This window comes from Dreissena polymorpha, chromosome 2, assembly GCF_020536995.1.
Source record: "Dreissena polymorpha isolate Duluth1 chromosome 2, UMN_Dpol_1.0, whole genome shotgun sequence".
Taxonomy (NCBI): domain Eukaryota; kingdom Metazoa; phylum Mollusca; class Bivalvia; order Myida; family Dreissenidae; genus Dreissena; species Dreissena polymorpha.
Window position 1 is genome coordinate 89,731,735 of NC_068356.1, and position 25,637 is coordinate 89,757,371.

The 25,637-nt window shown below is 35.5% G+C and overlaps 1 protein-coding gene across 4 annotated transcripts in view; it reads right to left on the reverse strand.

Moving 5' to 3' along the window:
* Positions 1–1,758: 1,758 nt before the first annotated feature.
* LOC127868008 (uncharacterized) overlaps positions 1,759–25,637 on the reverse strand; it is a 36,866-nt gene continuing 12,987 nt past the window's right edge. The window contains exons 1-3 of one of the 4 annotated variants that reach the window (XM_052409566.1): positions 19,654–19,795; positions 3,765–5,205; positions 1,759–3,025 (exon numbers count right to left, since the gene is read on the reverse strand). In XM_052409566.1, the coding sequence (XP_052265526.1) occupies positions 2,595–3,025; positions 3,765–5,205; positions 19,654–19,725 (1,944 nt within the window). In that variant the 5' untranslated portion in view covers positions 19,726–19,795 and the 3' untranslated portion in view covers positions 1,759–2,594. Of the gene's footprint in view, positions 3,026–3,764; positions 5,206–5,816; positions 5,969–11,277; positions 11,513–19,653; positions 19,796–25,637 lie in introns of those variants that run through there. The other 3 variants (XM_052409565.1, XM_052409567.1, XM_052409564.1) reach the window with 3 other exon arrangements.

Below are 25,637 nucleotides of genomic sequence, written 5' to 3' on the forward strand. Positions count from 1 at the left end.
CAGCAACTATTAACTTAATGTATATTCCCATCACCGTTGTTTGAGTTACGTCCCATATAATTGTTTCAAAGTATTTGAAAGTTAGTATCATAGGAAACTATATCTTCAATACGTTAGCGCAGTTTATAAGTACTTGATATTTAAGTTTTTTTTATGTTTGTGCAATTTGTTTTGTTAGTTAAAATCATAGGAAAACATGGTGCCAGAGGGATTTGAATACGTTCGGTTGAAGACCGCTATTTGATTTACATAGAAAAAAATCCTAGTGGTTTTAGAGAAGAAAATTTATAAAATCATTTTTCGTTTAAAGCTGATATTTACCATGCGACCGCCTGGGGGCTCTACCTTGGATATAATTTGACACAACTTTGTACAGGACCATTAAATTATTATAAAGACCAAATAGTATTTCGTTCATGCATCTAAATAGCGTAGGAGCAGAATATGTTTAAAACTTTCTCTATCTACATGTAGGGGAAACACTTTATATCCAGGGAGCGCCAATTCGACCACAACGGCATTTTTTAAACAAACCTAACATTACATATTATATACACATACAATACCAAACCTCAAGGAATTGTCGTTTTAGAATTAGAATAGAAAGTTTATGTTCCCCAGTCTATACTGGGGTACATATTGTTTTGCCCTGTCTGTTTGTTGGTTTGTTAGTTTGCGTCAAACTTTAACATTGGCCATAACTTTTGCAATATTGAAGATAGCAACTTGATATTTGGAATGCATGTGTATCTCATAGAGCTGCTCACTTTGAGGGGTGAAAGGTCAAGGTCAATGCCATCCGTCAAGGTCAAAGGTAAAATGTATGGGGGGGGGACATAGTGTTTCACAAATACATGTTTTTAAAAGTTGTTATAAGTCTATATAACGGATAATGACCGTTAAGTTTCGTAAAAGTTTCCGATGACGTTCGGGAGCAAATAATGGATGGGTGATCATGTTTCGGAAGTGGATATTCTGTGCTTGTATGTACAGATACATATCTAGTTCACCTAACATATTTCAGGTGGGTGGATATGGAAAAAGGTCATTTAGAAGGGATGGTTCTTTTAGACATAGAGAAGGCATTTGACACGTTCGATCATTCCGTATTTTTTTTCCATGCAGATTTTTGTGATGATAAAAAAGAAGTTTACATTCATATATTCAAGACAGACGGTAGGTAGTTCATCAAATACTCTTATATAACATTCAGAGTTCCAGAAGAGTCTTCATTAGGCCCAGTTAAATTATATATTTATGTCCACGAATTTTATTTGTTAGAACTGTGTGAAATAATCTATCTTGCTGTATAAAGTGAATGTTTCCTCTACGTGTTACTGGTATAGAAATATCTTTTAGTGATGGCTTTTATCTTGTTATCAAATGGTTTGTATATCGAAATAGAGTGTCGTTAACTTTAGTCAAAATTTAATTAATCTAATGCTTAAAATAAACTCAGGGGTAACTCAATAAATCTTTTGCAGAACATAATATGGTAAAAGTATTGACCTAATATTATCCGTTGAACCTCGTTTTGCTCCCATTAATCAGACATTATCTTTGAGTATTTATCATTATGTACATATGTAGGCAAACGCGAGTTTAACAAATCTACACTCAACGAAAGGATATCTTACTTAACTGAGAAACGCTTCGCCAAGGACCAAAGAACAATTTCACATTGATTATTCCTGTAAAATTTGATGTTACGGATTATCTCAATTGCTTAAAACCAAACTACAACAACACAGAATAAAATGATTTATCAAGTATGTACTTTAATTAGATTCAAAGTTGCATGTCGGTCATCAACATTTAAGAAATGAACTTTTTACCAGTACACGTGCAGTATTATTTCATTATTTGCAATGTTGTTTTATTCATAATAAAATGTCGCCATGGGACCCGGAGACACTGTTATCTCATAGGACACGCTTACCAGAAGGGAACATTGCTTTAGAACCACGTGATACAGCGTGGAAACTAACATATGCAAACAATATTTTTTTGTAAATGTAAATATAAAGATCACAAGCGTAAAAGAGATCTACATAATTGAAGTAGACAGGCAACACATATAAATGCAAAATACAAATAATAAACAACATGCTGTCTTTACGAGAGTTAAAGAAATACTTAAAATATCACAGTTCTGGGTTAATTAATTGCTCGTTATGTACGCATATATCGTGTGTGTAATACATACATACATATATACACGTATCCCCATCTGAAAATCTATCAAGAGTTTACAATACAGTTGTTCTTGGGAAAGCGAAAAAAGAACACATTGTCAGTCTCACACGTTGTCTATCTTCTTTATACACTTATGTTGTGAGCAAAGCCAAACATAACCAATCTTCAAGTGATCTTTTAAACAGACTTACAGATAAATCATTATACCTATACCGCTCATATACAATCAATCAAACCACGCTTCGTATAATCTGAACTTGCATAATTCGAATAAAAAACAGTTTCTTACACTCGTCTATTCGTGAAGTCGTGCCCATGATGTGTCCCATGAGGTGTACAAAACTTGAACACCTAAAAGGTATCCGTAATCGCAATGTTTAAAATGCGTCTATAACTAACTACTCCTCCGGGAGTTGTTCCACTGTGATCCTCTTATCGGCGATCAGTTTGTCCAGTTTCACCACGTCCCGGTAGTGGGGCCATAGGGCGGGATCCAGTTCCGGTGGGAAGTACTCCGGCGGCTCCTCCTCGACGGGTGGCGGATGTATAGTAAGCTCTACCTGGCGGTAAAGATCCAGTCGCCTGATCGCCCGCAGCCCCTGTTTCAGATCCTCCGCACGTGCACGCGTGTGGTGCCGTCGCCATCTTGCGAGCGCCACGCCGGCTATGTCACTCTTAGGACCGCGCGCACCATCGACTGCGATGCTGGCAATGTCCTTTTCAATCGTCTCCGCGCCGCGTGCCGGAAAGAAGGGCAGCGCGCGGTACAGCTGCATCCAGTCCTGTCCGATCGACTGCACAACCACCTCGCACGATTTATCCAGGGCACCTAGACGTATACAGCATAAAATGAGTCGCGTTCTGAGAAAACTGGGCTTAATGCATGTACGTAAAGATTTCGTTCCAGATTAGCTTGTGCAGTCTGCACAGGCTAATCAGGGAGGACACTTTCCGCCTTAACTAGATTTTCGTGTAGAAGAGACTTTCTCTAAACGAAAAATGCCATAAAAACGGAAAGTGTCGACCCTGTGCGGACTGAACAGGCTAATCTGGGATGACACTTTACGCACATGCTAAAGCCCCGTTTTCTCAGAACGCGTCTCAAATGAGTTTTATTCATATTTAGTATGTTAAAATAATTGTAAAATGTGTATACTATTATGGCACCAGATTCTCGTCATACTTGGTAAATTGAAACTAAAATCGACACTGTCTCTGAAGGATGCATATGTATTTACCCTATCTGAATACTAGCTTACAATTATCGGGTTTTCGAAACCCATAGTAGTTTAAATCCGAATGCAACAAATGATAATACTTTGTCATATGTTAAAAATGCCGAGTTTAATAATCGTTCAACGTCTACAAGTTATATTATTCAAGTAATATAACTAGTTTTGTATTGTTCATAAATCTCTTAATGATGGCAAAGTCTTATAGATGCTGGTACGAAAATGAAAACATTTTTCTTAAATACTCGTAATTGTATTCCCTGACTTTAATTATGTATGAAATGCATTGCTGATATCAAGTTAGTTAAAACAATATTAACAATCTAGCTGTCTTACCGTCCGTCCCATTTGAAATGCTCGGCAACTTGAGTTTGTGGTTTCTGGCAGTGATCGGCAAGTCATAGAAGATCTTCGCCACCGAGTTGTTGCTGGTCTTGTGTAGCAAAAGCTCGCGTGAGATCTCCAGCGTCCGCTCCATGATCTCCAACTCTGCCTCCCGCTGTCCCTTCAGCGCGCTGGTGACCTTGACATCTTTGCTCTGCTGGTCCAACTCCTTCTGCACCTTCTCTAAGTGATTGCGTCTCTCCCGCATCCACTCCCGCCTCTGCTTCACTACAGAAAGTTGCCGCTTCACCGCCGGCAAACTGTCCTTCAGGAAGCGAATCTCCTCATTCAGGTTGTCCCACGTGATAGCCAGCGATTCCAACGAATCCGTATCCAATGGTTGTTTACTTAGTGCATCGCGTCGGCCTTCTTTAAACTCCATATCCATTTCTAGCTCATTACACTTATTTAACAGATACGTCTCTTCGATCTCGCTCGTGTCCTCCTTTTCCCTAAGATGCTCTAGTTCCGAAAACAGTTTTGCGTATTCCGTTTCAATCTGATTCAGTTTGAACAGCGCAGAATGATACTGCTCACTGGCTTCCCTCACCGTCCGTACCTGCTCGTCCTTTTGCCTCTCCAAGTCTGACACATCGTTTTGCAAAAACACGCTATAGTTTTCGTCCGATTTCAGCCACTGTTCTAATATAGATAAAACCGTTCTTATGTTTGTACACGCTTCGGCAAAGAGCATTAGAAATGGTATCGTTTCGCATTCACTCTTCTGACAAAAAGTCGCTACAGTGGCGCTAAACATTGTATAATGAACTCCTCTGTGTTTGAAATGCATTATGAGGGTGTTAATTTTGTCTAAAGTTTCCAGAATTACTCTTTTCCACGAGCGAATTTGCGTTTCGTAGTGCAGTGCCGTTTCCACTTCGATTTCGCCAACGGGTTCGTAGAAACTGATACAATACTTTTCCATGATCTCCAACATCTTTTTACAGTCGCTTGCAATTTCATCAAACTTGACTGGAATAAAAGTCTGCACCTTCGCATACAATTCTTTAAGAAGATTTACATTTCCTGGATCGCCCTTATATCGTGTTGGGTCGGATCCGTACTTTATGGCCGCTTCGACGCTTTTAACAGACGACAATTCAAAATACCCGAGCATGCGCAGTAAGATCTTCATGGGCATGGCGTATTTCTTCACTTCCTGATTGATGGACTTTCCTACGCCATAATAAGAACGTTCTAATCGAGTAAGTCGTTTCTGGACCGTTTTGATTTCTGAAGCAAGCGCATGCCTGACGTCACGCAGACTGGAAGGCGGGCTTGATTCTAACTTCAGCAGGCGGGATTTCGTCTGCGTGGCAATGTCTTCTAACGGAAGTAGGAATTGACGATTGTTGGCCAACGTCGGCATCCGGAAATCGAGCACGGGCCTCAGCTGGAAAAAAAACAACAACATCGTTTTCGTTTGGAATCCATCAAGCTATTGTGTACATAATGGTAGAAAACTTGTGAACAGCTGTGTTTGTTCAGCATAAACGTTTAATTTTTTATACGTTATGCTCTTGTGTTATTTTCTCACACAAGAAAAGCTTATTATAAGTAGTACCCCTTTTCACTACACATGTATGTAGTTTGTTCGCTATCCCTTGCCTCTGGTATACGATTTGTGATTTAATGTTGTAGTTAAGTTCCGTCTTACATAAATTATGTTGGTATGCACATAAGCTTTAAATATGATTAACTTTCTGCATTTGCCAACTCCTTTGACTCGTTCTTTTAACCCATTTATGCCTAGCGTCTAGAAAAAATGCCTTGGCAAACAGCGTAGACCCAGATGAGACGCCGCATGATGCGGCGTCTCATCAGGGTCTGCGCTGTTTGCTTAAAGGAATTTCTGTAAGAGATATTCTAAATATAGAAATAAATATACTAGACATCCCCAATTTTGAAAATAAATTGATCCAATTTAGAAGGATGGGAGATTGCACTAGGCATAAATGGGTTAAGCAGCAACACATCTCAACAATCCGCGGAAAAAGAACGCACCTATAGCACTCCTAGGAAGTGGAACAAAATGTCATATGAATATAAGGCACATGGCCTCACACGTTTGATTGTTTTATAGTAATGTTTTACGGAACAGGAAAACGTCTGAAATAGTCTGGTGAAATGGCACTTTCATGCACGCTTTTACAAGCGTTGTGTTCTTTTGATTTTCATTAACTAATATTTAGAAACCCCACCAAGGGCAATGTTTCATCTATAACGTATTGAAAGTGTTATCGATGCCTTTTGATTCGCTTTTCTGTTGTTTACAATCGCACTTTATCGCTAAAGTGGAGTTTTGTGTATTTAATAATCAAACACTTAAAAACTTATCACTATATCATCTTCTATAGAGAACTACATGGAGGGTTTGAGAGAGTGCTTGAAATAACTAACTTCACTCTGAAAATATAGATATGGCGGACATTACGCATAAAACCCCTTTGTCAGTTTATAGCAACGGTCATAATGCAGAACTATGGTTTTTATAACCAACACGAGGTTTTTAAAGTAAATAGGGAGCGAACTGGTACATCTTAAAGCAATACCACTGTGAAATATTTATTTTGCTCATTACTAGTTGATTCCGTTGTTTAAACCCATTTATGCCTAGTGTACTCTCCTATCCTTCTAAATTGGATCAATTTATATCTAAAATTTGGGATGTCTAGTATATTTATTTCTATATTTAAAACATTTCTTACAATATTGCTTTAAGCAAACAGCGCAGACCCTGGTGAGACGCCGCATCATGCGGCGTCTCATCTGGGTCTACGCTGTTTGCAAAGGCCTTTTTCTAGACGCTAGGCATAAATGGGTTAAAGACCAAAGCAGGGAAACGTACCTCATTCAATTAAGAAATTAATATAAACTTGTCGCTTATATGTTTACGGACATTCGGTTCTGTATTATTATACAAGCACAAGCTGGTCGGAAAGTAAGGGTGATTCTAGTCGAACCTTTATCAATTCAAATACAGGTTATAAGAAACGAGCTTTTTCATACCATAGCATGGATATTTGGAACAGTATACCGATTGGAATAAGAATGGCATGCTCTATCTCTGCTTTTAAAAGGCAATATAAAGCACATTTATTTTCTAATCAATAATATGTCATATGTTGTTGTTGTCTTTTTTTCTAATCAATGATTTTTCATGTGTGTCTGTCTAAAAGGCAAAATGTGTGTTATGTATTGGTGTAAGAAAATATTGTTTAAATGTTTTACATGTTATAGACCTATTTATGCATGATATTTTAAGAAGGCCACATTGTAAAAAAGTATTGATTCATTTGCATAATATGTATAATGTGTCATTGTCTTTATGTGTAACCTTCTGTAAATAAAGCTTTTATTATTATTATTATTATAATTATTATTATTATTATTATTATTATTATTATTATTATTATTATTATTATTATTATTATTTTTGTTAAACGCGTGTCCTCAAGTCATGCCGTATATACTGTTTCTGTGTGTTTGGTTCACATATTGAAGAAAATTGATATAATCCTGAGATGCCTAACAGTTAACAACATATCGATATTCCTTGTTCGTGCATGTACACGAAGGTACAATGTGTGACAAACTCGCTATTTCCCACACGTGTTCAGTCAATAAATGACCAGATTATAGCCGGTAAAACGTCCAGAAATGCAGAATTTCGGTATTATCAAATACAATTACGGTATTATCAAGTACAATTTCGGTATTATCACTACATTTTCTGTATTATCAAGTACATATTCGGTATTATCAAGTACATTATCAAAACTGTTATGTGATCTGGTTAAGAACAAACGATCCTTTTAAAATGTTCAGTAAATATGTTGTTTTTTTATGAATAAATTACACCTTCTGAACATGTTTACTTATATACATAAGCATTTTTCGTGGTACATTGATATGCGTTGATTACGGTAAGCTCAATTACGATATCCCAGTAAAAAGCTGCAAAGAAATTTCAAGAATGTTCTTAGACGTTTCATTTGTATAGTCGTTTATAATTCGAACTTGCTGATTAACTATTTAAGTATTTCTGTAAAGCTCGCGTTAAAAAAAACATACGACACTGTTATGTATTTATACCATACACAAGTAATTATACTTTGTATAAATGTATTGTCTTAACGATCTGAACTAGAACCACATGCTAAATTTGCGTCATTGATTTGTACCACATTTTTCAAAGTCTTTTATTTTAAGTTAATAGTTTTAACTTAGAGAAGGAAAATACCTAATCATGTCTAGTATATCTGGAATTGCATACAGAAGGTAATCAATTGAATCCTGGTAACTGTATATAGAACAAATACTTCGAGAATCAATGCGTTCTGTTTGACCTCGCATAACCAATACAAAAGGTTGAGTATTTTTTTACGCCGTTGTGACTTAGTTTGCCTTTTGCAAGGGACATGAGTTGATTCATACGATGTTTTTATCGAAACAACGAGTATTCGGCAACCATCAGCAATAGGCCATTTGACGCGACGTTCGAAACATGGACTCTTCGGCGCACATAGCAACGGGACTCGCGGAAATGAGCCGTTATTATAATCTTACATTTCAATTATCACAAGCGAAGTTCGATGTGCGTAGACGTTTCTGGTGAAATGACAGCCCGATAATCGACTTCAACTTAACCGACTTTTGAAATAATCTTTAGCGACATAGTCTGCTATTAATCGATGTTTAAACGATTAAAACGATTCTGTCGAAATAATAAAGGGGTGTTAAGAAAGAAAATAGCCTAATGTCACGGTAAACAACTCTCGAAACGATTTTAGAGAAATTTATAACTTATGAGCCAATCAAGGTGAACCGTTAGTTGGATGCTATGATTTTAAACATCTTGTGAAACGAATCGTTTTTGGAAGTGTTGTACTTTTTCCGAATTTTGAAGAGTCGCTTAAAGAAACGCATGCGTATTACTGGGTAAAAATATCATGCATGAGTTTTACGTGAAATAAAAACATATCTGAATCAAAATCAGCTTTTTTAATTTAAATGCGATTGTGCAATTTAAACACGTACACGATGGTAAAATGTAATCATTCTTGTCACATCTGCAACATCAATGAATAACTATTAAACCTTTCATAATTAAATTTTAAAAATTCACAAATGCGTGTATTCTATCGCGTGAAGATTTTCAACACAATGCGTTCTTATAAAAAATTCACATTCAATAGAAGGTTGATAGTTTTCTACCAACAATCTTCAAGCAATGTCAATGGGTAATCCGATTTAATATTCACGAGAGTAGCGGAATAGTTAATTTTTCTATTTAAAATACCCATCGCAAGATATTTATCTTCGCTCATACGACAAAGATGATATATTTTCTATCCAAAGGAACCAATTTGTCTAAAGCAATTGAAGTCTTTTTTTAAGATGTGATACCGGAGATCTGTAAATATTGAATGCTTTATAAAACCTGCGACTCATAAGAAGTTATGATATGATAGTTTCATTTATTAGGTAATGATTGAGTTAAAAGAAACTTATAAATCGAACTCGTGCCCCGTCTTCGTCTCACGGAGTACGATCCATTTGCAAATTATAATTTTAATAGATATCGATTCTTTTCAATTATGTCGGTCTAGTTTACTTCATATCGGTCAATTTATGTTGTTCGCTAACTTTGTGGACAAATATGTTGGTCGACAAAAAACAGCATTATAGGTCAAAGATTTACAAGGCATTCAGTCTTTTGAGATGTGTTTTTAACAAATTAAACTATTTAATGAAACATGTATAAAGTACAGCTTTTGCCACCATATACTAATTAACATTGAAATTTTTCAGCATTGCAATTTTTACATGTAAAATATACAATTTGACATTAACAATGAATATGTTTTTTATAACTGCTGTTAACAACTTATGGCCCTATTACACTACTAAAACAAGCTCACGATTCGCTACGATTTCTCACATTTATTGAATCGGGAAGACTCGTGACAGTCTGCGATTCAATTACGACAGTGGTACGATTGAGTTACGACGAATCGTGAGGTTCGGTTGAAGTCTTGCGAATAGGGTCGCAACTTCACTACAATGTGTAAGAATACTGCGACTGTACTAAGAACGATGCAGATCGGTCATGACTAAGCTAGGACCTCACCGAACGCACCCATGAACTCGGCGCCAATATCTAGGCTACTGATATTGATTCTAACACGGCACGCGACTTGTTTTCTATAGACAAAGAAGGAAATAAAGTGTGGGTTATTCAGCAATAAATTATGGGCGGAGCTTGATGTTTCGAAAATAGTTCCGAATAAATAAATAAATATTGCATTTAAATGCACATGCTTAAATCCCGCTCTTAAAAAAATGTTAAAACTGTAGCACGTATATAAATGCAATGAAACAACAAATTGTATATTTGGTGATAAGTGGCATGACCACGCCTGCTAAGAATTTGTTTGTTAAGAAACATAATTAAGAAAACATTTATAGCATGTCAGCTTTTCAAAAGAATTAATACATGTGACGTCATTTAGTTTCTATGAGTGTTGTTCTCAATGAAAGTGACGTAATTTGCAATATATTTATGAATGAAAACGACGTCAAATGTTTGTACAATTCAATGACGTCACTAAATAGTGCACTTTGTACTAAGAATGGCGGAGTATTGAAAAATATACTCCTTACTGTGGGTTATTCGACAACAAAACATGCTGGAAAAATATTATTTGTTTATCATTCTTTACAAAATCGTAACTGTTTCGTAACTCAATCGCGAGAATCTTAGCGGGCTCGCAACTCAATCGGGGTGAACTCTTGAGAGTCTTGACAAAGTCGTAAAATGATTCGTAGACAGATCACGTGATCACCGATTCCCCGATTGAATCACGAATTACCTAAGATTCAATTACGACGCCCAAGAACGTACTACGACACTGTTACGACATTAAATTCAGTCTTGGAGGTCTTGGTCAAATTTTAAACACGTTTTAAAACTGGCCGCCATTTTTTGGGAGCTCATGACTCGCCCGCTACTAGCTAGGAATGAGTTAGGACCTTCGCCGATTGAGTTACGAATGTCCCCGACCTCAAAATATTGAAATCGGGACAAATCGTGGGGAATCGGGTCGTAGTGGAATACCCCTATTATCGGTTTGTTGAGCTGATGACATATCCATGATTATTTTATAAATTCAGTTGATCGGATCAAAATGTATAGATAAAATATGTCCAATCCCGTAACGCATGGAAATGAAAGGTGTCATTAAGGTCTACAAAGTTTTTTGTAAGAATATTGTATTTGATATTATTTTATTATTGTTTTGTATTTTTTTAAAGTCATGTTAGTTTGTTCTTAATCAGTTAAAAACTTTATTTTCCGTAATGCTGCTGTATGATTTTATCAAGTCACTTACGTAAAAGTATGCAACCAAATACGCCAAGTGCTCAAGAATAAAATTAAAATGGTAACACGAATAAATGTTACCTTCATCCCCATTCTGTGAGGTCGCGCGGGCTGTTTATTCCTTGCAATCAGCTTTGTCATCATCGCCTTTGACATTATAATCCCACATTGGTTTTCACACGCCTATTTCACATTGATGCATCACCACCGTTTTAAATGTGTCTTTGAGGTAACACATTTAAAACACTTTGATATATGTACTCTGTTTAATGCTAACTTTTATTAATTTCACGAATTGCTTTTCAAATTACTTCTCAACAAAATACACATAAATAATAAGGATCACGATGGGTCCAATTAGCTTAAACTTTTCTTCGAAACAAAACAATGACAATATCCGTTTTACTTTATGGCATTAATTAAAATTGAATTGACTTAATTAAAGCAACGACTACTTAGTGTTCATTTCAATAATTCCCGTTCGATGTTCGAGCTGCTATGACGTAAGGCAATACGACAACCGCTCAAGACTAATGGTATAGCGCTGTTTGACACAGGTTACATGGTAAATAAACTGCTTTGATAAAACGCTTCTGATAGCTAACTCACATGACTGAAAATTGATTTTGCTCGAAGACTTTTCAATAGAGAACTTATTGAGTAGTAATTCGTCTGGAATGCTCAATACATGTTTCTGCGCGAGCCTGTAAATAATTGCGTCGTTGACAAGAAAATTTGTTCCAGTCAATGGGACATGCCTTTGTAGATATTGCAGGTCAATTTCCAGTTAAATAGAACACACGAGTTCGAGTTGAAAACCCGGTTTGATTGAATGTTTCATTTAAAGACTAAATAGAAACATTCTTAAGCTTGGCCGGAAAATAGCATTCTAGATTAAAATGCTTTAAATACGGGAACATATCATATGTTATATATGTAGTTTAAAATAATTGCGTTTTTGCATTTAAGAAATTAGGTACATAATAATTGATAATTGATGCAATTATAAAACTATGTAAGACCTTATGTAGTCACTATGTATTTACTATCCCATCAATGTGACATTCTTAAGAATTATTTTAGTTCATGTATATAATATAAATTAATTTTGTTCGAAATGATGTACGTTGTGTATTTATTTCTTTTTTGGGAATGTATGTTAAGGACGATGGGCTTTATATGCTTAAGTCAGAATGAAGTATTTTTTTCTGTTTAGTCAATATTCATAGTAGTCATGACTGGAGCGATTTAATCGAAAGCCTTATGCTCATTGTGAAACTTTCTAATCTTGCAAGTATTTGGCGGGTATGTTATGTTTTGGGAATTAAAATGAAAAAGTTAAAATTGTGGATCGAACCCACCTGGTCGCATGACGGACACAATCCAATTTGATTAGCAATGTAATTGAAACAGCACGTTTACATTTTAAAAGAGAACACCTAAACAATCTAGCATTTATCGTAAGTGAATTGGATAAAGTTTTTGTAATATAATTTACAATAGTTTGAACACATTCAGGACTCGTCTATTGTCTATATGTTTGCCGCATTTAGGACATTGACAAACAACTCTTATGCATTTACCGTTGGATCCATAAAAAAAATCTCAATCTTTATGGAAGCCCTCAATGCACCTGTATTATACGAATACAAATATTCCGTTGAAATGCGCAACGTATTCGTAAATTAGATCATTCATATTTAGCATTTTAAATTTTTACTACGGATATTCGTTACTATTCATGTACACGTATATTCATGTGCAGAACGTTAACAATATAGCATATATATATAACTGCGCATAGCCACGATGTGTTTGTTACCTTATATAACTGCGCATAGCCACGAAGTGTTTGTTACCTTATATAACTGCGCATAGCCACGAAGTGTTTGTTACTAAATATAACTGCGCATAGCCACGAAGTGTTTGCTACTAACTTCTTCCCGACTTTCGCTTATTTTCTGTTCATACTCTTAACTAATTTTGACATTAAGGGTACGATTGTTATGGATAATAATGTGTTACATCAACGTTTACAAATTTGTATACAGAATAAAAATCAAGCGTTTGTAAACCAATTTTGTTTGAAACTCTGAGATTGAGTATCAATGCTTTCAAGGTTATTTTGTTACGTTTACTGCTGTTATACATACAAAAGAGTGCATATAATATTACTCAGAACGATTTATATTGTAAAAAAATTATAAAGGTAAACTGGCATTTGTTTTCGGTCGTTTCATTTATAAACCGCACCACTGCAGTGTTTAGTTATTGTTACGACAAGACAAGACAAGAATTTTATCGACATCAGTACAGAGTACATAATCTAGAAAGTAATGTAATTAAATACAATAAATCAGTGGTCGGTTTGTTTAGATAATGTTTTAACAGTAAAAGTACAAATATTGATTAAAAACCAGTGAATAGACTACGTAACATACACTTGGAGAGTGATGTGCATGTATTACACGGTAACAGATTGTCTTATATCCAGTGCATATTTTATATAGTTTACAACATTTTTAAGGATATTTGCGTTAACAGATCCCATTAAAAAATTGAATTTATATAAAGAAGGTCTAACGTAAAATCTTTTATTAAGAAATCTCCTCCTTATTATAGTATAACATGGACAAATACATATACAATGGTATACGTCTTCAAGATCGCGACTACCACAGTACAAACAGCATCTTTCGTTTCTTAGTACAAAATGTATATTACTAGAGCCCTAACGGCCCGTATGAATTCTTAAAGAGTGTGCACAAATCCTGAAGCGTGTAACAAAAAACCTCAAGTTAACAGGCAATATATCAAGATAGTTTTCATAGGCAAAGTTAGTTTTATAATGAGCGTAATCTGTTAATACTCAGCTACGCAATAATAACCCTTGCCATTCTGAGATAAAGTTGCTTTTTAGTTGCTCCTTAAATATGAAAGGAAAACAAACACATATATTTTCTGGATTTAAAAATAACTCTGAAAACCCAAAATCCTCTAAAAGTTTCTTAGCCACGCCACCCGGTTATTGTGACCTAGTTTACAATCTTCTAAAGCTCTAAGATACAAAATTCATTCATTATATTAACTTTATTTTGGTCCATCAGCGCTAGTAGTAAGACGTTTTTCTTCATTGTATAAGAGTTTTACTATTTTTCCAATTCCTCCTTCCAAAAACGGCAAGTCAGTAAATACAATCTTATCAACAATGTCTTAGATTTTTGTTGCTTATGTTGTTTTGCGAAAATGTTTGAATTACATGACGTTTTTAGTGATAAAAGCCATACAAGTGTATTTGCACACGCAGTAGTTGACTGATGTCTAAGTGGAGGTCACATTGGTAGATTACTTTTACAAACTACCCGATTAAAATTCTTGGTTCGGTTCAATAAATTAAGCACACCTTTAGTATCGGCTGACATTTTCAATATGAACTTTCCGTCGGATAAAAAAGGAACCATAGAGCCGATCAATGGAAGGCCATTAACGTATTTGACGAATTAGACGGTTCTGTTAAGTCTGTTTATACAAAATATTGCCAAACAGATAAACCACGCGATACATGACTGCACGATCCAATGATGCGGAATCGAGAATGAAATAAAATTAAAATATTGATTTATCGACTGGCTTTTAATGCACCTTTTAATTTCTTATGTAGATTTTTGAGCACATGCAGACAGTTTGTTTGGGCCACCCGCACAATAATGTTAGTACATAACAAGAGATTATTGCCAAGCAATATGGTCCCCTACCGATGAAACTCCACCATTGTCAGTAATGTTTTTTTTTTCATTTTTTGTATATATGTTTTGCCATAGCAACCAGAATTCTTGACGTAGGAACAAAATGAATTGACGTGCATAATCTCCATATTGCCATATGTCCATGTTTCAAGTTTAATGAAAAAAATTGAAAAGCTTCTTAAGTCATCGCAGGATCCAGAAAAGTGTGAAGGACTGACAGACAGACTGACAGACAGACTGATAGACAGACAGACTGACGCAAAGAGCGCAAACCTTAAGTCCCATCCGGTTTCACCGATAGGGGACAATAAGCATAGATCTGGGAAATCTGGGCTTAATGCATGGCTGCACAGGCTAATATGGAATACCGAGAAAACTCGGAGAACGGAAATATTTAATCATGTGTTATATATCAGGAATCGCAAACAGTGGTTTATAAATTAAATCCTCGTAACGGAATACAGAGCAAATATTTCAAGAATCAATGCGTGCTATTTGACCTATCCTAACCATTAACAAGATTGAGTATTTTAACGCCGTTGAGGCATTGTTTGCTATTTGCAAGGGACATGAATTGATTCATACTATATATTTTCATGTGGACAACGAGTGCCCGGCAACCGATATCAATAGGCCATGTTGAAGCGACGTGAAAAATAGAGTAATTGGCGAACATAGCAACGGGACTCTCTGACATGCGCCGTTATTATAATCTTACATGTCTAATTCGATGTGCATTGACATACCTGGTGAAATGTCGACCCAATAATCGACTTCATCTTCGCCGACTTTTGAAATAAAAATTTAAGATGCATGGTCTGGTTATAATCGATGTTTGAAACAATACTGGCGAAATGATTCAGGGGTGTTTTGAAAAGAATGATAGTCAACATGTTACGGTTAACTGTTAACGATTCTCCAAACGATATTAGAGAATGTTTTGGCACACCTTATATTTATGATAAGCCAATCAAGTCAGCAGCGACATTAAGATTTTTAACAATGTTTTTCGAGTGGTGTTCTTTTTACTTCGTTTGAAGACTCGCCAATACAAACACATGCTTGTTACTGGAAGAAAAAGAATGTTTGAGTTTAACGTAAAATGAGCACCTATCTGTATTCAAATACGATTTAAATATTATCGTTTACGTGAAACACGTACAAAGTCATAACATGTTATTGAAAATGCAATCTTGCCACATCTGGGACATCAATTGAGAACCATTAAACCTTTCATAATTAGATTTAAATCATTAACAAAATGCATGTTATGCTATCGTGTGAACATCTAAAACACAATGCGTTGATATCAATTATTCACAATCAATGGAAGATTGATAGTTCTCGGCCAACACATTTGAAGCCTTGTCAATGGTAAATCTGATTTAATATTCACGAATATCAGAATAGTTAATTTTTCGATATTAAATCCGCACAGCATGCTATATACCTTCACACGGTTGACACATACAATAATTGATCCGCGCTCTTTGAAAAGGGGTTGAATGCATGTGCGTAAAGTGTCATCCCACAGTAGCCCATGCAGTCCGCACAGGCTAATCAGGGACGACACTTTCCGCCAAAACTGAATTTTAGCTAAGAAGAGACTTTCGTTAAACAGAAAATATCATAAAAGCGGAAAGTGTCGTCCCTTATTAGCCGGCGAGGACTGCACAGGCTAATCTGGGATTGCACTTTATGCACATGCATTAAACCACCTTTTCACAGAGCACGACTCATATATTTTTTATCAAAAGAAAGCTATTTGTCTAATGCAAGTGATGTTTCTGAAAAGATGCGCTATCGGAGATTTTTAATATTGAATGCTTTGTTAAAATTTGATAAGCAGTTAAGTTTCATTAATAATGTAATGATAAGAGTTTAACAGAACTAAATAAATCGAACGGGGTTTCCCACTTGGTCTAATGGCATACGATATAATTGCAAATTATGATTTAAAATATGTGCTCGATTCATTTTAATATGATTAGTCTCGTTACTTTAAAGGGTAAATGTATGTTGTTTGATATTACCGTAGACAAACGTGTGGGTCGACAAAAGACTTCAATTGATAACCGATCGAACAGAACATAACAGAGTAGTTTAATTTGACTTAAGCATATAAACAGCTAATCGTCATAAACGTACCTATACAATAACAGCATGCGTTTCAATTAAATACAAAACATACATCATTTCGAAAAAAGATCAATTTAGAAAGGATTGTAATACAACATGTTTAAGTGAGAATGCCACATTGAATAGGTTAATACTTAGTGACCACATAATGTAAAAACGTTGTTTAACAATCAAAGAGTTACGAGAATTTCGGTCTTGTGCGATGTGTTTTTCACAAATTAAATAAGTATAATTTGTACATTTAATAAAAATAAATAAACAAGTGGGCGGATGTCGTTATGGCGAGTAAACTTAAGAGGGGAAAACTACGGAAGCGTATATGGTACACCCCAATAATATGGTCATGCCGGATTAGTTTATATCGACTTACTGTGAAATAGCATTGTATGTCTTCATAATTTGGAGGTTTTTTCCTCTTAATTTTACTCGCCATAACGGCATAATGTTAAAGTCTCGACGTAAATGTTTCCGGCTTTTCCCGAAAAAATATTTGGTCGACATGATCTAAGTCGAAAAATCAACATAATTTTTGGCGGCATGCTCTTGTGAAAATGACTTGCCATCATAGTTTTAATCGACACGATGAGTTATTTGTTACGCCATGACACCTTTTTCATATCATGCCGTCATAGAATGTTGACATCATCACAGTATCAGGGTGTACCATATACGCTTCTATAAAAAAAACTACAAAACTTTGACGACATACCATGTTTTTCACAGTAAGTCGATATAATCTAATCCGGCATGACCATATTATTGGGGTCTACCATATACGCTTCCGTAGCTTACAACGTTTCGGTCAGTTTCACCGATGGCAAATGCGCATAATGATCATGAAGATGATGATGACATTCCTTGTTCGAATAGAAATTTATAAATTAGCTGTGCCCAATCCCGTGAGTCATTGGTGTGAAAGGTGTCTGGAAGGTCTAAAAGTTGAATTGTTAAAAGACGCTTATATGTGGATGTTATTGTATTATATTTTTGTATTGTATTCAAAGTGCGTTAGTTTCTTCTAAATTGTTTAAAGACTTGTGTTGGATGATATTGGATCTTTATTTGATCAAAGAATGCATCGAAATGCGCCGAATTCCCAAAATTCATTGAAAAGTTATATAAAACAGTATTTTGTTACAAATAATGAGTTCATAGTTGGCAAATCTTTAAAAGCTTTGAATATTTTGTTATATAATTAAAAAAAAAACAATCATTTCTGTCCAAAGACGTGTTGTGAATTGTTCGATGCTTTTGTAGGTTCTACACTTAATTATGCGTCGGAAGTTTGGGGTTTTACCAAGTCAAAAGATGTTGAACGTGGGCATTTAAAATTGTGTAAATCTATATTAAATGTAAGGACATCAACTTCATCTGTAGGAGTTTACGGCCACTTGGGTCGATACCCTTTATATATTTCCAGGTATACGAGAATGATATCGTATTGGTGTAAGATTTTGCAGAGCGATAATTTAACTATTTCCATTTGTATACTAGTATTAGAGCTTTAGAAGATTGTAAACTAGGTCACTCTAACTGGGTGTCCTGTGTTAAGAAACTTTTAGATGATTTGGGGTTTTCAGGGGTATTTTTAAATCCAGAAAATATATGAATTTCTTTTCAGTTCATATTTAAGGAGCGAGTAACAAGCAACTTTATTCAAGAATGGCAAGGGTTATTATTGCGTCGTTCAGTAATAACAGATTACGCTCATTACAAAATTAACTTTGCCTATGAAAACTATCTAGATATATTGCCTGTTAATCTGAGGATTTTTTGTTACACGCTTCAAATTTTTGCACTCTCATTAAGAATTCATACGGGACGTTATGGTTTTAGTAATATACCAAGAAACAAAAGATATTGTTTGTACTGTGGTAGTCGCGATCTTGAAGACGTATACAATGGTACACGTCTTCAAGATCGCGACTACCACAGTACAAACAATATCTTTCGTTTCTTGGTATATTACTAAAACCATAACGTCCCGTATGAATTCTTAATGAGAGTGCAAAAATTTGTCCATGTTACACTACTATAAGGAGGAGATTTCTCGATAGAAGATTTTACGTTAGACCTTCTGTATATACATTAATTTCTTTAATTAGATCTGTTAACGCATATGGTCTTAAAATTTTGCAAACTATGTCACATCTGCACTTGATATAATTGTTTACCGTATAATACATCACTCTCCAAGTGTATGTTACGTAGTCTGTAAACTGTATTTGATTCAATGTTTGCATTTTTTTGTTAAAAACATTATCTGAACAAACTGACCTCTGATTTATGGTATTAAATCACATTATTTTCTAGATTATGTACTCTGTACTGATCTCGAATAAAACGCTTGTCTTGTCGTTATTATAAAATCGTTTGCCTTGTGGCGATTTTGCTAGGCCGTCGCGTAAAGGGCAACGAACAATAGTTTATTTACCACATACTGTTTTATTTTGCTCAGGATGACGATGATTATACTAGAATAATGATCAAGAAAAGAAAGTGTAATTATGATTATATTACCGCTTATATTGATAACGATAAGGATGGCGATGATCACACGAACATATTTTACCTTCATCCCCATTATGTTGGGTCGAGCGGGATGCTTTTTCCTTAAAATCAGTTTCGTTGTCACCTTGGACATTATAATTCCACATTGCTTATCACACACATGTTGAATTGTATTACACCATCACCGTATCAACTGTTTCTGTATTATACGGAAACGTATATGGTACACCCCAATAATGTGGTCATGCCGGAATAATTTATATCGATTTACTGTGAAATAACATGGTATGTCGACATAGTTTTGTAGCTTTTCCCACCTTAATTTTACTCGTCATAACGACAACAAGTTGAAGTATCGACGTAAATATTTCCCGAAAATATATTTGGTCGACATGATCTAAGTCGACAAATCTACATAACTTATGGCGTCATGTTCTAGTGAATATGACTTGCCATCATAGTTTTAGTCGACACGATGAGTTTTTTTTTACGCCATGACACCTTTTTCATATCATGTCGTCGTAAAATTTTGACATCATCACATTATTGCAACATTGGCTCATGACTTCCGGCGTCGAACAGATTTTTAGTTTCTGGTATATTCTTTTGAAACACGCAAGACCTCAGACAGTCCATTTTTACAGCAGGAATGCTTGGTATAAAGGTAAAAATAGCATACACTGTTTGCAAACAATAAATATTAATGTGTTCGTTGAGTTTTATGAGCATTTAGAGAGCTCAAATCTCGATTGATTCATTAAGATATTTTTCTTTAACGAATACATGCAAAACGTGTGTTTAACGACTCACAACTTTTTTATATTGCAGATTTGTGTCTTTGTGGCACTGATATATGTTGACTATTCGTTAGCTGTACTTTCAAATCAAGAATGGGCTGTTTGGATTTCGCGATATCACAAACAGGGCTATACGCGTCTGGATATATGTGGATTGTTGCTTTTTCTACACAACACTACTCTCAGTTTGAGTCAACTGAAATGGATACTGCGAAGGTTAGGGCTCAAAAGACGCAACGCGTCGTCTCCTCTTCTAGACGTTATACGAGCGATTCACTCATTATATAAAAGAGGGATGGTTGTATGTGGTTATACAACTATATGGAAACTGGTCAACACAACCACAAATGTCAAAGTAACCCAAGAAACAACATGGTGTGTATTGAAGGTAATTGATCCTGAGGGTGTTGCTCTCAGGTCTGCACATCGCCTGCGACGCAGAGTCTATACCAATAAAGGTCCTAATTTTACTATACACATTGATGAGTATGATAAGCTAAAGCCTTTTGGAATTGCTATACACGGGGCGGTTGATGGATTTTCCAGATGCATATTATGGCTGGAGGCATGTTATTCGAATACTGACCCTCGAATTATCGCGGGCTTCTTTGTTTACTTTGTGAAACGGATTGGTCGCGTTCCACGTCTTGTTCGTGGCGATGCAGGGACAGAAAACGTTTGGGTACGGGCTATGCAGATAGCGTTTGGGTTTAATGACAGGGATAACATGTCTGGAATGAACAGTTACATCACTGGGAGATCCACTGGCAATCAAAGAATTGAACGTTTGTGGGTAAATTTAAGAATGCGTTTTACTGTGTTTTGGAGAAACTATTTTAAGGATATGATAGACAGCGGCTTGCTTCGGATTGATGGTCCTGTGCATTTAGAATGCCTTGGATTCTGTTTCATACCATTAATACAACGCGATCTGAACTCTTTCAACCATCTATGGAATTCTCATCGGATTCGGCAGCAAAGAAATGTGGAAGCACCAAATGGGATACCGATAGTAAGTTACTACCAGCCTGAGGCGTATGGAACCCGAGGTTTTTCATTTCGGCTTCTTTGCGAATTGGAAACCATTGATCGTATTCAAGAGAGATACTTTGTAAAGAAACCACACTTTGGATGTAAAGATGACTTCATACCCGTCCTAGAACATTTGTGTGAAATGCGGCGGGAGCAACTGTCAATTCCTGAATCGATTGAACGTGCGACTTCTTTGTTCTTGGCCTTGACTGAAATATTGGATGGTTCCTAATTACATATGCAAAAATATATGCTTAAAAAGTGGTTATATTTTGCAAATTTAATCGTTAAGTTAGCTTAGTTCAAGTAAGTTTCGTTTCGAGTTTTATTTACAATATGTCGATAAGCAACACCAAATTGATATTCTTGTTATTGGAATTTATCATGAAGTAGTTAAACGTTTTGTTGTTGTTTTTTGCTAAAATAAATTATCTCATATTGTTGTACACATTTACAGACATTGCAAACTTGGCAAAACAGATTAATCATGTTTATCATTTCATTGTTAGATTGCAAAAGAATGAATATAGTAATGTATATAGTACATGTTTAAAATAAATATTCATACTGCAATTCGATCTTTATTTTTTGAAAGGTCAAATAATTCGTTTTTGAGGAAATAGAAAATTATTCAAATGTGACACAAAATTGGGTTATTTGTTGATCAATTTTAGGGCTGGTTAATGTGATCGGTCTTTCTTCGTCGTCCGTCAACATTTTCACTAAAGCTAAAATCACCTACTCAGCTGTGTCAATAATACCAAAACATGCACAGTTCTCAAAGCTAGTACGAGTCGGTATAGTTTTATATGAGTGGTGATACACGTACCATTTGACTAGATCGGTCTGAGTTGAGTATATATATATATATATATATATATATATATATATATATATATATATATATATATATATATATATATATATATATATATATATATATATATATATATATATATATATATACATATATTCAACCGGATTATTAATGTGTTATTGAAACTAGTGCCCTATATATGTTTTACTTGGGTACATTATTCTGATTGGCTTAAGTATATCATTTGACTGGGCTTTAATATTCAATGGAGCGAGTTGCCTTCACGAAGCGCACGAGGAAATCGAGCGGTGGGCTACTTGGATTAATTATGCCATGTGCGACATGTAGACAGTCGAAACTGCGTATTGGAAAAGGAGGCGCTTACTAAATTCATGCACGAATAAATCCCAAATTATATTGTCTTTTAGCCAAACCATTAAAAACATATGCACATGCAGACTGATATTGTAATTACATGTATAAGAATCTAAACGCTCTTTTTTCTGCTTCATCGATGTTAGTAGGTTTGTTTTGGTATTCAATTCGGCTTTATGCAAATTAGTTTCTCACAAAAAACATGCACATGCTCAACTACATACAACTAAACATCTTACATTTAAAAGACCGGAACGCGCGTTCAAGATAACACTTAAATAGCTGCAGTGAAGTATCAAGCAGATACTATAATGGTGAGCATTACAATCCGATTCAATAAAAACTTTATTCAGATTTAACAAAAGTTGAGCTTCAAATCTTTGCATAAAAGCTGATAATTTAAATTATAAATCTCTTATTCTAATTATCAAATTTAAAAAGATAAATTATAAAACAACATAACCGCTAACGAATTTCAAACTGTTCTTCAGTATTTATTCAGAATAAGTAAGACAAATGCAAACACAGTAAAGGACATATCACTTTCTGAAATGGTCAGAAGTGGGTGGGGTAGTGTAATTGCTTATGCTTACTTCTACAGTAGTGTAGGTTCCAGCTGGTGTCAATGGATTTATGAACAAACAAAAAAAGAAAATAAGGACTAACAACGCCCAAGAAGAAAGTGGTTTATAAGGTGAAAACATGTGATTATTTACTCTTTCTGAAAGATTTCATTAGAACTGGTTCATGTATCACTTAAGTATATGTTATTTTAGTTCTGCATATTGTTCCAAACTTAATATAGAATGCTAATATGAGGAATTATTATTTGACATTACTCCAACCACTTCTGACTATTTCAGAAAGTGATATCTACTTAAACAACAAAACAAGTAACACAAACAAGAGAGCAAAGAGGCCCTAGGTCGTTCACCTGATGAAATGAGATCAAAAGAAAAACGAGTTAAACTTAAATAATTCAGAACATTTATATGACAAAGGCTGACTTCAATTCAAGGTTAAGGTCTTCCAAAGTATTTAATATAAGCATACATAGAAAATTACCAGACCCCCTGGTAGACATGGTTTTTAATACTGATTGACCAGAACAATTTTACAACTCAAAAGTGTCAAGGAAACAAAAAGTTTTGACCAAAGTTCATGACGATTTGGCTAAAAATGCAACTTCTAGAGTTTTCACATGTTTATATTATAAACAAAAAGAGAAAACTGCCCCACCTATCAGTACCTATTTCGAACTTGTCTGAAAAATCAATAATACCAATTTTCTGACTAAGTTTCATAATGATTGGCAAAAAAAGTGACTTTAAGGGTGTTCACAAGCTTCTTTTACTGCATAAAATATATGGAAAATGACCCCACGGTGGCTTTGTTTTTTGACGGACCAGAACCAGTTTCAAACAAACTATACATATATAGAAAACTGCCCCACACCATATATGAAAGCCTTATTTTTCCACCGATCTTGGCCATTTTCGAACTCGTCCATGATGTCAATAAAACCAATATTCTGACCAAGTTTCATGATAGAGATAAAAATGTGACTTAAAATGTAACTTTATAGCTATGTCCGGAAAACTGCCCCGCCCCCTGGCGGCCATGTTTTTCAACCGACCAGAACCATTTTCAAACTCAAGAAGCGACATATCCTTTACACAAACATTTTGGCAAAGTCAATGTGACTTCTAGAGTATTCACAAGGTCTTTATTTGTTTGACCAAGTTACCTAGTTTTCGACCCCACATGACCAGTTTAGAACTCAGTTGAAGTATGATTTGGGCAAATGTCCTGAGAAAGTTTCATGGAAGATCTGAGAAGAAATGCGGTCTCTAGTGCTCCTAATGCAAATGTTCACGACGGACACAGGTCGATCAAATATCAACATGAGCACTAAAGTGCTTATGTGAGCTAAACACTGGGCAGCCAATTTGTTGACATAGGCATTGAAAGGACCAATAGCTGTTAAAGGACGGAGCGCTCTACTTTTCCGTCACGTACGTATTGTCATGGGTCTTGAGCTAGTGGTACAGCAAGACGTGTTTTTAAATGCGGGATTAAAAGTGCGTTTAAAGTGGTTAAAACTTATTGAAAACAAACGGAAAAAGGACAGTTACGTTTAGTTATGAAAGCTGATAGTTATTGGATCTAGTATTTTTGGATAGTATAATTAAATAAGTGAGTATAAGAAGAAATATTATTTCATTATTTCATTATATTATTTCATTGTTCACCGCGCATACATATATATAGTTGCCTATTGGGATTGACGATTGACTGTGTGCAGTGACCGTGACTGTGTAGAGTTGGTCAGTAGTGGTCAGTAGTGGTCAGTGGACGGTAAAATTAACACAATTTACACATTCGTTGCACGTTTTTCTTGTGAATTCTTGATAGTGCGGAACAATGGGTATCGAGCTCACTCAATACCGTATATGCATTGGATGTTTTGTACAACCTAAATCGCGTCCATCACAACGGAGTGTGAACAAACTGTATAATCCTTGTACGCCGGGAACCGATGTGCATTTCAGACTGTTTGCGTGCATGTTGGTTGCCTTGGGTCTGTGTATCTATATTAAAGGCATTTATTACTCTGTTGACGTACTATTGTCATTTGCTGAACGTAATGCACCACATCGCCTTACACAAAATTATGTGGATTGTACCCGTGTAATACATATATATGGCGAAACGACAAGCTATGCATGTTTGTACAGAGGCTATCACCAGCGGATATTACTATTAGCGATGGATGTCGAGCGTAACCCTGGCCCTATGCATCGCGATAAAAGTAGTTCGGCTTCAACCCCACCGCATGATGTCTACGTTGGCCATTTTGTGAATCCGGACACCCAATACATTGTTAATACTATGGCGGCTTATAACAAGCAGACGCACGAATGCATAGCCGATGTTCGTATGGAAGTGCAGGCTGTTCGTCATGAAATGTTAAGTGTAAAACAAGAACTGAGTGACATTAATGAAAAAATTGGAAATATAGAG